At 35.9% G+C, this 14,696-nt stretch overlaps 1 protein-coding gene across 3 annotated transcripts in view; it reads left to right on the plus strand.

The window, feature by feature from the left end:
• The window catches only part of SOS1 (SOS Ras/Rac guanine nucleotide exchange factor 1), a 148,637-nt gene that overhangs the window by 87,832 nt on the left and 46,109 nt on the right, over positions 1–14,696 (plus strand). For all 3 annotated transcript variants that reach the window (XM_019446753.2, XM_019446764.2, XM_019446771.2), the window contains exons 7-8: positions 4,404–4,514; positions 4,591–4,689. In XM_019446753.2, coding sequence (XP_019302298.1) covers positions 4,404–4,514; positions 4,591–4,689 — 210 coding nt within the window. The remainder of the gene's footprint in view (positions 1–4,403; positions 4,515–4,590; positions 4,690–14,696) is intronic.

Below are 14,696 nucleotides of genomic sequence, written 5' to 3' on the forward strand. Positions count from 1 at the left end.
TTGTGAGTTTGAGCCCCACATCAGGCTCTCTGCTGTCAGCCCAGAGCCCACTTCACATCCTCTACCCCACCCCCACCCCATCTACCCTAATATTGGAAATTAAATATAAATAAAAACTCACTATGTAGCCAACATTTGCTAGACCTGGTTCAAAGAGAAAATTTATGAATTGGAAAAAGGAATTGAGGAATTCACTGAAAATGTGACACACAGAAACCACGATTAGAATATGATCCTCTTAGAACAGCTAAGAGTAATGAAGTCTACACTGAAAGACTTTCATATTGTCTAATAGGAGTTTCAGATAAAGAATGGTGGAGAAGAATAATTTGAAGGGGTAAAAGCTGAGCATTTTCCAGAAATGAAGACATGAGTTCCCAGGTCAAAAATGAATTCCAAATAGTGGGCAGGATAAATAAAAATAAACCTACAGTCAAAAACCGTTACAGTGAAACTATGGATCAAGGATAAAGAGAAAATCTTAAAAGCTGTAAGAGAGAAAAGAGTACTACTTGAAAAGGAACTATAATTAGAATGACAGAAGACTTCTCTTTAACAATAGAGGCTAACAGTCAGTTGAGGAATATCTTCAAGTACTAAGGGAAAATAGAATTTTCTGTCCAACTAAACTTTTATTCAAGAGTGAGTTCAAAATTTAAAATAATAAAGCTTGCGGAAGCAAATGTGAGAGATCTTCATGACCTTAGAATAAGCAAAGATTTTTAAAACAAGACACCAACACCATAAAAGAAAAGATTGATAAGCTAGATTTCATTAAATGTAAGAACATGTGTTCAGCAGGGGTGCCTGGGTGGCACAGTCCCTTAAGCATCTGACCCTTGATTTCAGCTCGGGTCATCATCTTGTGGTTCATGGGTTTGAGCCCTGTGTCAGGCTCTGCACTGACAGTGTGGAGCCTGCTTGGGATTCTGTGTGTCCCTTTCTTCCCGCCCATCCCCTGCTCACGTGCATGTGCTTGTGTGTGCTCTCTCTCAAAAATAAATCAATGTTTATTTAAAAAAAAACTGGTTATCCATATGGAAAGAAAAAACTCCTTCCTTAGCTCACTTCATACCCAAGTTCTCAACAGATTAAAAATCTAAAAAACAAAAAGCAAATTTTGAAAGTTTGGAAGAGAGGGGCACCTGGGTGGCTCAGTCAGTTAAGTGTCTGATTCTTGATTTCAACTAAAGGTCGTGATCTCACAGTTCATGAGATCAAGCCCCGCGTTGGGCTCCATGCTGACAGCACAGAGCCTGCTTGGGATTCTCTCTCTCTGCCCCTCCCCCACTTGTACACACATTTTCTCTTTCTCTCTCAAATAAACTTTTAAAAAATTCAGAAGACAATATAGGAGAATATATTTATGACTTTGAGATAGAAAAGCTTTCTTGGGGCACCTGGGTGGTTCAGTCAGTTAAGCAACTGACTTCAGCTCAGGTCACGATCTCATGGTTCATGAGTTCAAGCCCCACGTCGGGTTCTGTGCAGACAAATCAGAGCCTGGAGCCTGCTTCGGATTCTGTGTCTCCCTCTGGCTCTCTGCCTCTCTGCCTGCCTCTCTCTCTCTCTCTCTCTCTCTCTCTCTCTCTCTCTCTCAAAAATAAATAAATATTAAAAAACTATATTTAAAAAGAAAAGTTTTCGTAAAGAACCTAGAGAGTGCAAGCCATAAAAGATTAAAGTTTTTAAACTTCTATTCACAAAAAGACACTATAAAGTTATGAGAATATGAAAGAATGAAGTTGAACTTTGTGCCTCACACCATATACAAACATAAAATAGATCTAATGTAAGAGCTAAAATTATAAAACTCTTAGAAGAGAGCATGGCTAAATCTTCACAACCTTGGCTTTGGCAAAGGATTCTTAGATGTGACAACCAAAGCATGAGCTACAAAACAAAAAAATACATAATTTGGACTTGGGTGGTAATGGGAGGGAGTGAGGTATGATTCTAAAGGGGCAATGAGAGATCCCTGTGGTGATGGAAATGTTCTGTACTTCACTACATCAATGTCAGTGGCCAAGTTGTGATATTGCACTATATTGTACTATTGGAAGATGTTACCTTTGTGGGAAACTGAGTAGTGTGCACACAGGATCTTTCTATATTATTCCTTACAATTGCATGTGAATCTAAACTATCTCAAAAAAAGTATATTTATTCAATACAATGTTAAAGAATTTAGAATAAATGAGTGGAAGAAACTACATTAATCCAAATGGATAAGTCTTGGACATAAGTTTGAATGTAAAGTACAAATTGCAGAAGCATAAATACATTACGATATTTATATAAAGTTTGAAAGCATTGCCTTATTTCTTGATACATGTGTAATTATATAAAAACATACATGGAAATGATAAAATTCAAATTCAGGATAATGATTTCCTGTGGGGATCAGCAGGGGAGGAGATAAGCTTGTGAAAGAAGGATCAATTACCACTAAACTGTCTTTCTTTTTTTTTTTAAAGAAATTATTATTTCTTTTATTATATTATTATTTATTGTATTATAAAATGTTGAAATTATAAAATGTTGAAATTTTTGGAGCTGAATGGTGAATATAGTTACATTAGTTGTTCTAATGTACTTTTCTGTATGTTTAGAATATTCTACATTTTTAATCATTAATATACAATTGTGTATATTGATCATTGTTTTGTGAATCTTGTATTGAGTTTTAATCAGTAAACTAATCATGTATTAACTTATATAAGGATATAAGGAAAATCATGTATTAACTTATATAAGGATTCTTAGTAGTGCTAAGAGTTCTACAAATTTATGCTCAAGGATAAAACTATGTGATGAGAGGTTGGATTCCCAGTTGGCGATTTTTTTCCCTTTTGAGATTAGCCAGGTAAAATTATAATACTGCATACTGTTTATTCAGTACTTTATATGTGCGTGCACTGTTTGTAAGCATTTTGCATGTTATCATTTAATTCCTAAAGCAACCCCTTGAGAGTAGGTATTATCCACATTTTCCAGTGAAGAAACTGGCTTTGTTTATCAGAGCTCACATAGCTAATAAGTAGTACAATCAGAATTAGAATCTGAGTCCCTGTGACTCTAAAGTTAGGCTTTTAAGCCACTTTACGGCCTTTATGTATATAGTTGTCATAAAAATTCTATAGTACATTTGAGTTTATTGAAAGAGGAGGAATGCAAACATTATCTTCTGTACAAGATAATTTCTAGAGTTCAGGAGACCCAAGATAAAAGCATCAAATCACATTTTTATTCCTCTCTCCCATTTACTCTGTCCATACCTGACTCCTTGTTATTGCTGAAACCTTACTATCCCTTCTTGTAAAACCTACAGTGGACTGCAGTTTCCAGTTTACATTATTATAGAAATTTTTACTTGGGAAAGTAGTTGAAGGAGTTGAAATTGGGAAATGAATTAGGAACCAGTTCAAGGAATTCAGGATGACTTAGAACTATATAAGCCATATTGTGTTTCACAAAGAATAGAACTCCAGTCTCCTGATTTCTGATCTTATATTGTCATTATTCAATCTTAAAAAAAAAAATCTAAGAAACATTAAGGGTAATTAACACAAACATCATTTGTTCTGTCAGTCCTTTCTGTACTCCTCCACTAGATGTCCTCTTCCTCTTTCTAGAATTACCCTTCCTAGAAATGAGCTCTTGCAAGAAACTAGAGTACTGTTTTCATAATAGTTTCTTAAACCATAAATAAGTTAGAGCATAGGATGGCTTCTGCTAAAATCATGACGCTTATTCTCTTGTTCCTCAGGAATCATCAAAACCAATAGATTACAACCTAACCATTAAAATTGTTTAGTCTATTAACGATTGATGATAGAATTTTTGGGCAGTTTCGATTAAACTCTTGTTTAATTGCTTGTGAAAACCATAACAATGAATTTTAGATGCTATAAACTGTTACCTCTGGCTTACAGAATGTGAAAGTAAAAGTCTACCACTAAGAAATAACCTTGAGAAAATAAATGTTGGGCATCTGTATTCTAAAGGTTTATTATATACTTTACTTCATTGTAGATATCTATATTTTTGTTGTTCAGGCTAAACTTTGTTTTCTGGAACCAAAAGTCTGCCCATTCTTATGACTGTTTTTGTTGAAAATGCTCTACTAGAATCCTTGATGGGAAGTATCATAAAATACAAGAATGCCATTATTCATCAGAAAGAACTGATTTACTTACTCTCTTACTGGAGAATATTAAACTTATCCTATAACAATTATAATTAATGGCCATGTAATTTTGTTTAGAGGCTTTAAGAGAAGTACCTAATTGTGCTAGCTTAGATGTACCCATAATTTCATCTGTCTGTATTTCTGGTGGTAGGTTATTTATGTTTTAACTTGGAGAAAGTTTATTTATGTTTTACCTTCTTTATTTTCTAAGGAACTGGCATTTGATCCATATGAATCATATGCTCGAGATATCTTACGGCCTGGTTTTCATGATCGTTTCCTTAGTCAGTTATCAAAGCCAGGAGCAGCACTCTATTTACAGGTATAGTAATTTTTAAATCAAGATATATGATGTCTGAAAAGTAATCTTAAAAAAAATTAATCACTTTTTTTTTTAGTCAATAGGCGAAGGTTTCAAAGAAGCTGTTCAATATGTTTTACCCAGGCTACTTCTAGCCCCTGTTTACCACTGTCTGCATTACTTTGAGCTTTTGAAGGTAAGATAACTCTTACTGCTATTTATAAAACATTCAAATATGATGCAATTTTTTTTTACCAGTTTGTGAATTATTATGTGAGCACCCATGAATATTAGTCTATATCTATTTTCTTTTTCTAGTTAAGAAGCAAATGTAGGGGTGCCTGGATGGGTTAGTTGGTTAAGTTATCTGACTCTTGATTTCTGCTCGGGACATGATCTCACAGTCATGAGATCAAGCCCCCCCACTGGGCATGGAGCCTGCTTGTGATTCTTCTCTCCCTCTCCTTCTGCCTTTCCCTCTCCTCCCCCTCTTTCTATAAAAGAAAAAAAAAAAAGGGCAATGTAAGTGAATCTGCAAAAAAGTGGTGCGTTTTCTCTAGTTTCAGGAGTGAATTTGAAAGGAATCATCAGATATTTTAATCTTGTGCCCTTTTTGTTTACATGGCCAATTGTTTGGAAACAACCTTGGATATACGCATCCATAAAATCTAGCAAAAAGCAAACAGCTGCAGTATTTTTCATATACATGGACTATAGGCAGGTAAAAACCGACAGGAATACAAAATTACTAACTTAATCATCTGAATAAGACTAAGTGTACATAATTGAGTTTGAGGTTATCATGTATGCTTTCTCTTAAATGAAAAAATAGAAAATTTAACACTTGAAATCTCCACACCTTTCTTAGGTTTTATTGGTAATAAAAAGTACAAGATTAGCAAAATAATTGAGGGAAAACATGTCTGAGTTTAATTTCAACACCATAATAACCATGTATTTATAGAGAAGATTAAATTGAGGACCAACAGAATGATAAGATTGTAGTTGATGTAATTTCATTTATAATAGTGCAGTGTTTATCATGATAATAAGCTTTATTTTAGAAAATAAGAACACTAACAACTTTAATCTGAAGGCTCGCATGGTTGGACTTTGGCTATATGTTAAAGTTAAACATTAAATTTTTTAATGTTCCTTGATTTTTGTGTAGTAGACCAATTTGAAGATTGGTCCTTTTTCCCCTTACCATCACAAATATTACAAAAATTGTAGCCCCAAATGCTTAAGTACAGGAATTGTGTGGGAAAGGATTACAGATAAAAACTTAGAACTGAGGGGCACTTGGGTGGCTCAGTTGGTTGAGCTTCCAACTTCGGCTCAGGTCCTGATCTCACAGTCTGTGAGCTCGAGTCCCATGTTGGGCTCTGTGCTGACAGCTCAGAGCCTGGAGCCTGCTTCAGATTCTGTGTCTTCCTCTCTCTCTGACCCTCCCCAATTCATGCTCTGTCTCTCTCTGTCTCAAAAATAAACATTAAAAAAATAATAATAATAAAATAAAAAAAAACTTAGAACTGAATAGTGCAGTTGAGTGGAAAACTTAGGATCAAAAATTGAGAAATGGTGGGGCGCCTGGGTGGCTTGGTCGGTTAAGCGGCCGACTTCGGCTCAGGTCATGATTTCGCGGTCCGTGAGTTCGAGCCCCGCGTCAGGCTCTGTGCTGACAGCTCAGAGCCTGGAGCCTGTTTCAGATTCTGTGTCACCCTCTCTCTGACCATGACCTCTCTCTGATTCATGCTCTGTCTCTCTCTCTCTCAAAAATAAATGTTAAAAAAAAATTTTTTTTAACTGAGAAATGTTAAAATTAAGAGATTATTTATCCTCCCCAAATAGTCTGTTTTTTTTTAATGCTACACAGAACAAATTGGAAAAGGCAAATATAAATTGTGCTACATCATACACTTTAAACACTCACTAGTGACCCTCACATAGTGTGCCAGAAATTCTTTGTAAAGAAATCTGCTCCTCAGACCCCTTCTGCAAACATCTTGTATACATTTGTTAATGGCTTTGGTTCGCTGCCTTTACGTTTGGGAGCTGGACAATATCAAACGTCTGCTACTGTGGATAATTTGTCTTCTTTTTTTCATGTTTTGCATTTATTTTAACTGCTATATGCTTCAAACTATCTATCTATCTATTTATTTATTTAAAATGTTAATTTCTTGAGAGAGAAAGAGAGAGAACAAGCGGGGGGGGGGGGGGGCAGAGAGGGAGGCAGAAAGAGAGAGAGAGCAGGCTCCACACTCATCTCAGAGTCCGATGTGGGGCTCAATCTCACAACCACAAGATCATGACCTGAGGCAAAATCAAAAGTCTGATGCTTAACCGACTGAGCCACCCAGGTACCCCATCAGACCATTTTTTATACTGCCTATAAGCTGATGTCTTTCTTTTTTTTAATTTTTTTAATGTTTATTTATTTTTGAGAGAGAGAGACAGAGCATGAGCAGGGGATGGACAGAGACAGAGGGAGACGCAGAATCCAAAGCAGGCTCCAGGCCCTGAGCTGTCGGCACAGAGCCTGATGCAGGGCTTGAACTCATGGACTGTGAGATCATGACCTGAGCCGAAGTCGGACACTTAACCGACTGGGCCACCCAGGCGCCCCTGAGCTGATGTCCTAATACGAGCAATAAGAGAAGATTTAGAAAACAGCTTCTATCATAAAAATAAGCGCAACAGAGGTCTATCTAGCTTCCATTCCCTTAAACTAGATTTCTAAATTTAGACATTCGTATCCAGAAACCATGGGTTCAAAGCAGTGAGCTAAATGGTATTATGGCTGACTACAGATGTTAAATGTCTAAAGTTAAGCATAGGATAGTGTAATTCAGGAGCCATTGTAGTAAAAACACAATTAACAGCTGGCTATTGTACTATTCCAGTTTTAAATTTTAAATCAATCAAACTGCTGTGAGGTGCGTTTATAATTTTGGTAATTTTCTCTTTGATAAGAATAGTTTTGAAAGGTGTTTTATTTTTATAAATGAGCTATCCTAACATTTTTTTAGGGTTGATATCCTGTTTAAAGTTTCAGACTCCTTTCCATCCTTCAGATTTTAACTTGCTTTTACATTATTCTTGCATTTTCTGCCATTTTTCTTTAATTTCCTCTCCTTCTGGAACTCTAGTTACATATATGTTGAACCATTTTATGTTGTCCCACAGATCTATAAGATTGTTCGTTTTTCTTAAATCTTATTCTTTGTTCTTCAAATTAGTAATTTTTATTGATCTATCAATAGAACTGTTAGTATCTTGCTTACTCTTGAATTTCCATTTGGATTTTGTTTTACAGTTTCCACAGACTCTCTATCTGTCCATTCAGTAAGACCATGTTTTCCTTTAATTCTTTGAACATGATCAGAAAAGCCACTTTGAAGCCTTTCTTAAATCCAACATCTGGGTCCACTTGGTGTCAGTTTCTATTAACTGACTTTTTTTCCTTGAACATGAGTTATATTTTCCTGTTGTTTGTTAGTTAACAACTCTGGATTCTATAGTGTTGAGGATTGTGGGATTCTTGTTTTTGGATTGTTGGTTTTTTACGCTAGTAGACAGTTAACTTTCCTGGACTCAGCTGCAAATTTGTCTCTTCTGTGTTATACAGCAGCTGATATCTCTGTTTACTTTCTAGGATTTCCATATGATGCTTTTTTAGCCTGATTCTCTTGGATCTTCCCTACACATGTATGATTTGGTAGTCAGATAAGTGTGTGGGCAGAGATGATGTTCAGATTTGTGGGCACAGTCTCTGTGGTTCCCTTATACTTGGAGATTTCATCCTTAATTTCCAGCCATTCTCTCAGCTTTAAACGTTATCCCCTGGCATGTGAAACCAGTAAGGCTTCAGTTTTCTGCTGCCTGAGCTGTGTATAATTTGGGGAATAAACACAGTTTTTTTGTTGTTTTAATTTTTTTTAATGTTTATTTTTGAGAGGGGGGAGGGACAGAGAGAGAGGGAAACACAGAATCTGAAGCTAGTTCCACGCTTGAGCTGTCAGCACAGAGCCTGATGTGGGGCTCAATCTCACAAGCCATAATAAGATCATGACCCAAGGCAAAGTCGGCCGCCAAACCAACTGAGCCACCCATGCGCCTCTGTAATTTCTTTTATTACTGCATGTTTCAGACTAGAAATTGAACTTAGCTTCAATCTGCTAAAACTATTAGTCTTTTTATAGAAGGAAGATACTCTGATAGGTATACAGAAAGCTGAAGAGCACATATTTAGCATCTGCTAAAAGTGTTAAAGTATTACTTTAAAAAAAAACAGCAAAAATAAATAAAAAGCAGCTTTATTGAGACATAATTTCCATGCCAAGTGTTCTCCATTAAAATGTACTGAAAAAAAAAAAGAACAAATTCAGCTCCAAGGACCTGTAGGGAAGGAAATTTTTCTTCAACCCACTTACTGGGTCTGAAAAGTAAACTGACAAAGACTAACAGGAGAAAAAGCATACAACTTTATTTATTCATACAAGTTTATTTGATGTCACTTTTACATGATACAGGAGCATTGGCGCACTGGATATTTAAGGTGAAGGAACTTAAGAAAACAGAAGCAAGAAGGTCATTGATCTGTTTTCTAAAACCCCTTCGACTTAAAATATTTAATATGTCAAGGTGCTATTTGGGGGGGTAGCATGTCCTGAAACCCACCACTCCTTTCATCTCCTCCCACCCCCAATCCCATCATTTACTCATGAAATTGCTCTGGATAAAGCAGTGACCCCTTTGCTATTAGGTAATAAACTGCCACACCAAACGTTGATTATGGCAACATGAAAAAAATTAGGAACTTATGCAGTTCTCATTAGAATTAAAAGGATTCAATGAAGAGAGGGGTATAAAAAGGGAAATGTAGAGGGACGCCTCGGTGGCTCAGTCAGTTAAATGTCTGACTCTTGATTTCGGCTCGAGTCATCATCTCACGTTCCTGAAATAAAGCCCCGCATTGGGCTCTGCCCTGACAGTGCAGTCTGCTTGGGATTCTCTTTCTCTCTTTCTCTCTCTCTCTGCCCCTTCTCCCACGGGCATGTGCTTACTTGTGCGCTCTCTCTCTCTCTCTCTCTCTCTCTCTCTCTCTCTCAAAATAAATAAACATTAAAAAAAAAGGGGGGGAACGTGGAAATGTAGGCTGTTTATTATCCAACTGTTTATTGAACAACTTTGCTTGTTTATTATGTAAGCACGTCAAATTCACTTTCTTCAAAACTCACTATCTTTTCTAGCAAAAGTACTCTTTCTGTGCTCACTCTCTCATGAGCAGCCCCCACTATCCATCTTGCTGCTCAGTAGAAACCTGAGAGTCCTTGGGGCTTCAGTCAGTTAAGCCACCTTGGGGCGGTTCAGTCAGTTAAGCGTCTGACTTTGGCTCAGGTCATGATCTCACAGTTCGTGAGTTCAAACCCCGCGCAGGCTCTGTGCTGACAGCTCAGAGCCTGGAGCCTGCTTCAGATTCTGTGTCTCCCTCTCCCTCTGCCCCTCCCCCACTCATACTTTGTGTCTGTCTCTCTCAAAAATAAATAAAAATTAAAAAAAAACACAAAAAACCCAAGAGTCTTCAACTCTTCTCTCTCATTCTTTCTGTCACATCCATTTAGTCACCAAGTAAGTCCTTTTCGTTCTTGAAAAGGATCTTCTTTTAGATTCATCTTTTCGTTTCCTCTCAATACTCTGAAGGCCATGATCATCTTATCTCTATTATTGAAAGTCTCCCTTTAGTTTTGCCTTTTCCATCTCCCTTCCCTACACAATCTGCTCTTGAGGAGCTAAGTAAACCAAAGTCATCCTTCTAAATTGCAAATTTGATCATGTTAGTCACTAGCTTAAAACCCTTAATGGCTCCCCATTGCCGCAGGTTAATGTCCAAGTTCCTAATAAAGCCTGAGGTTGACCCATCACTTCTCTCCAACTTCTTTTCTTCCCACCCACCAGGCTCTACTCTTCAGCTAGTTTCTCTCAGTCCTGGTCCCTAAAAATCTCTCAATCACACATATTATTTCATCTGCCTATTTTAAATTCTTTTACCAATGTTTCCCCATTCTTATTCTTCAGTTCCTATAGTCATTTCCTTCTGGAACCCTTCTTCTTGCTGTGTATTTCCAGAAGGCTATATTTCCCCCATTACATAACACTTTGTCATTCATTTCTCTTCTCTTCCATGCTTTAAGCTAACAGTAGGGACCAAATGGGCTTGCTCACCATCATATTTTCATTGCTATAAATATGGATGGTTAATTAAATATTTGCTAAATTAATTCCAGTTGGGACCTGATTGGCTTTGCCTTGTTGATCTGCCCTTTTGAGGTTTTTTTTCCACTCAGCTACTATTAATGTTCTAGTTTCTAAAAGACAAAAGACATCTACTTCATTATCTCAATAAAATTTGTGACTTTCCTGAAACATCTTTGAGAATATTGCTTTTATTTCCTAATAGTGAATTATAAGTCATGTTATAATTTATATTTTAAGATTTCATTTTTATATTTTCAACCACTGGCTAATTTTATAAAGATACTACTTTATTTAACTTACAACTGTAGAAGAAGTATACATTTATGCCATAAATTTATACTGTTTATTCCATGTATTATATGCAGCTTTGGTAATGATCATCTGCTCACTTGTCTTGGGGGAAAATGAGGGTTTCTTTAGGCTGATTAAGTAAAAGAAGATTACATTTTGTTAATATCATTAACATCACTTCCTGGTTGAAATTTCATATATTATAATAGAGTTATTTGCATATATGAAATCACTAACTTAAAAAATAACTTTGAGGGGAAAGGAGGGAACTGGTTATGAAATGTACTTTCTTGGGGTGCCTGGGTGGTGCATTTGGTTAAGTGTCTGACTTCGGCTCAGGTCATGATCTCGTGGTTTGTGGGTTCAAGCCCCACATCGGGCTCTGTGCTGACAGCTCAGAGCCTGGAGCCTGCTTCAGATTCTGTGTCTCCCTCTCTCTCTGCCCCTGCCCCACTCGCACTCTGTCTCTCAAATATAAATAAAATTAAAAACAAAAAAGTTTAAATTTAAAAAAATATATTTTTTAAGATTTTTTTAATGTTTATTTATTTATTTTTGAGAGAGAGAACAAGCCAAGGGAAGAGCAGAGAGAGAGGGAGAGAGAAATCCCAAGCAGGCTCCATGCTTTTGGTGCAGAGCCCAACATGGGGCTCGAAGTCCCGAGCTGTGAGATCATGACCTGAGCTGAAACCAAGGGTCAGACGCTTAACCAAATAAGCCACCCAGGCATCCTGAAATGTACTTTCTGACTTAACAAGTAATATGAGCAATTTAAAGCTGAAGATAATCTCTAAATCTCATTTTAGTTAAGAATTTCATCTTTTTCACCCATAGCTTTTAGTTGTGCTGCTACTATAAAAGAATAGTTGAGGGTCATTGCCTTTCTTTGCTCAGCCTTTAAAGGGATATTTAGGTTAAAGCATAGCAAAGAGTCGGGAGCAGTGGTTTAATTAGTTGGTTTCTGGATAATTTGGATAATATTCCATACATTTGTTAACAGGACTAGTAAATTAAATTTACTGTTTGACCATGTATTTTCCACTTTGTAATCTGTTCTTAGCATCTCATCAAAGAGTATACAAGTAACCACTCCACAATCAAAATGTGATCCTCATCTTTGCTTGTGTTTTCCCATTCTGTGATAAACTCTCTATATACACGCAACATTTAAGACAAAGACAGATCTTTATTTTATGTCCCAAACCGTAGATAAGTACATTTTTCTTGATTCTATATTTTGCCATCCTGTGCACTGCATGCAGTTTACCTATCTGAATGGGCTAGATCTTATTTGGTGAATATTTTCTAAATAGGTATTTCAAACTTATTTTGGTGTTTTGGTTAGTATATTGAAAAGCCCTTGAACTCAGGGTCAGAAATCCTGGGTCTTGCCTGCCTCTGCCATCAAGTAATGGCAATTCCTTCATTTTAAATAATCTAGTGTTGGAAAAAGTAATTTCTAGAAATAAAAACATGAGTTCAAAGGGTTTTTTTTTTTTTTTTTAACCAAAGGAAACCATTACATGTTTGTGAATTAGTTGGACTCCTATAAAATGCATCAGGTGTAACACTTTATTTTTTGTATGTAAACAATCTTCAGTTTTGTCTCCTTTTCCAGTTCACAGCTTCTTAAATTTAAACCCATTTAAACCCTGGAAACTTCCCAGGGTTTCCTTTGGACACGCAGTACTCCATGTTGATTTCTGCCCCTTCACTTATTTCTAAAGGACCAAGAAAAAGTAATCACTGGTATAAGTGGATCCTTTCTTTTGAGAATATAAATTTTATCAACACTATAGAGCAATGAGTTTTCACTGTGCTTTGGAATATGATTCTGTGGATTATTTTAAATATAATCTCATATACAGCAATTTAACCTCAAGACTTGATCATTTTTAACTATTTAAGCAGAACTGTATTTGTAAAATTAAATTGTTGCTGTTGCACAATGTTATTAAATAGGTACCCATGACAAGCATGGTATTGAACATCACTTTGGTAAAAAGAGGATGCTGCTTTGTGGAGTCTTATTTACATACTGATTGCCACTGCTTTGTTTCTGTAGCAACAATAAGCCACCGCTTTGATGGTAGTTAACTTCAACTATTCTGCACCAATGCCCAGTTTAAGTCAGCTATGTTAAGCAAAAGTGCCTATAAGAAAGGTCATTTATTACATTGAAATTTATTTTAGATGCTTGACTAATGCTGTGAAGGTAAAAATTACATTTAAAAATTACTTCATGGGGCGCCTGGGTGGCTCAGTCAGTTGAGTGGCCAACTCTTGGTTTTGGCTTGGATCATAGTCTCACAGTTCGTAAGTTTGGATCCCCACATAGGGCTCCGTGCTGACAATGTAGAAACTGCTTGGGATTCTCTCTCTCTCTCTGCTCTGCGCACTCTCTCTCAAAATAAATAAATAAACTTTAAAATAAAATCTTTTAAAAAAAACTTAAAAATTACTTTATTAGTAAAGATTTATGGGTTTTGACATAGACTTTGGGTTTGGGGTTTTAGAATGTATTAACAATATTTTTGAGATACTGGTATATTCTGTATGTGAAATGCTATCGTTAAATGATAGATAAATGACCCAGAATCTTCAAACATTTATGGAATAGAAAACTAAATACATGCCGAAATGCATTTGTTACTTTCATAGTTCTTTTTATGTATGTTAAAACTGTGTTTTGTATGACTTTAGGTTTGTTTGCCTGAATTAATAATACAAAAAATACCACAGGATAGAATATGAAGGACTCAATATTCTGTTCCCTGTTGGTGCCAACTCTTTAAAACTAAAAACTCTCCATGTGTCTTATTGACTTGAATATCTGAGCAATTAAATTCTGAAACAACTCAGTGAAATAGTTCTCATTTGTGGTGCTCTCATTATGCCATGTAGAATTCTGCCTCTTTTTCATGAACATTGCTTTCAGTGTGAGATTGCTGACTTGGAAGTAAGGGTTAACAGTAACATTTTATTTGTCTCCCAAAATTCTGCCATATGAGAGGTGAATAGTTTTAGAGTGATAGGGACGGAAGGTATTTTGAGAGATTACCCAAAGTCCAGCCTTCAGCTTACCAGTAATAGCCGTTAAGTAAAAATCTAGTAGCTGTCTTTCATGAACACTTGGCCATTGACTTCCTTTAATCTAGCTGGCCATAGTGAAGAACAATACTATGAGTAAGTGATATCTGAGTATCTTCTGATATATATAGATATATGAGATATATGTATATTTTAAGTCTTTTATCCTTTGGGGGGAGAACCATTTTTTTACCCGTTTTATCTGGGGGATTATTGTGAATAGATTTTTATTTTACTAACACAATTGAGACTGAATATTTTTCTAAAAAGTGTAGTTTGCACCTTTTAGTTGAAAGTATGGTGAGTTTTTAATAATGAATATAAGAAATTTGGATGATAAAAGCTGAGCATTAAATAGACTTTACAATACGGTATTTATAACTTATGGAATACTTGAGCATTTAAGGTATTTTAAGTAAATTATTTTTAGAAAAACGGTTTAGGGCTTTGAGTAAGAAATAAGTTTACTTTTCACAAATCATCAGAATGTGTATATAGTCTTTAGCAGAACTGAAAAGGAATTTGTTGTTGATCTTTAAGGAATATCTTTCAAGAACATAA

This window comes from Panthera pardus, unplaced genomic scaffold (assembly GCF_024362965.1).
Source record: "Panthera pardus isolate Hobbes unplaced genomic scaffold, ASM2436296v1 HiC_scaffold_26, whole genome shotgun sequence".
NCBI lineage: Eukaryota > Metazoa > Chordata > Mammalia > Carnivora > Felidae > Panthera > Panthera pardus.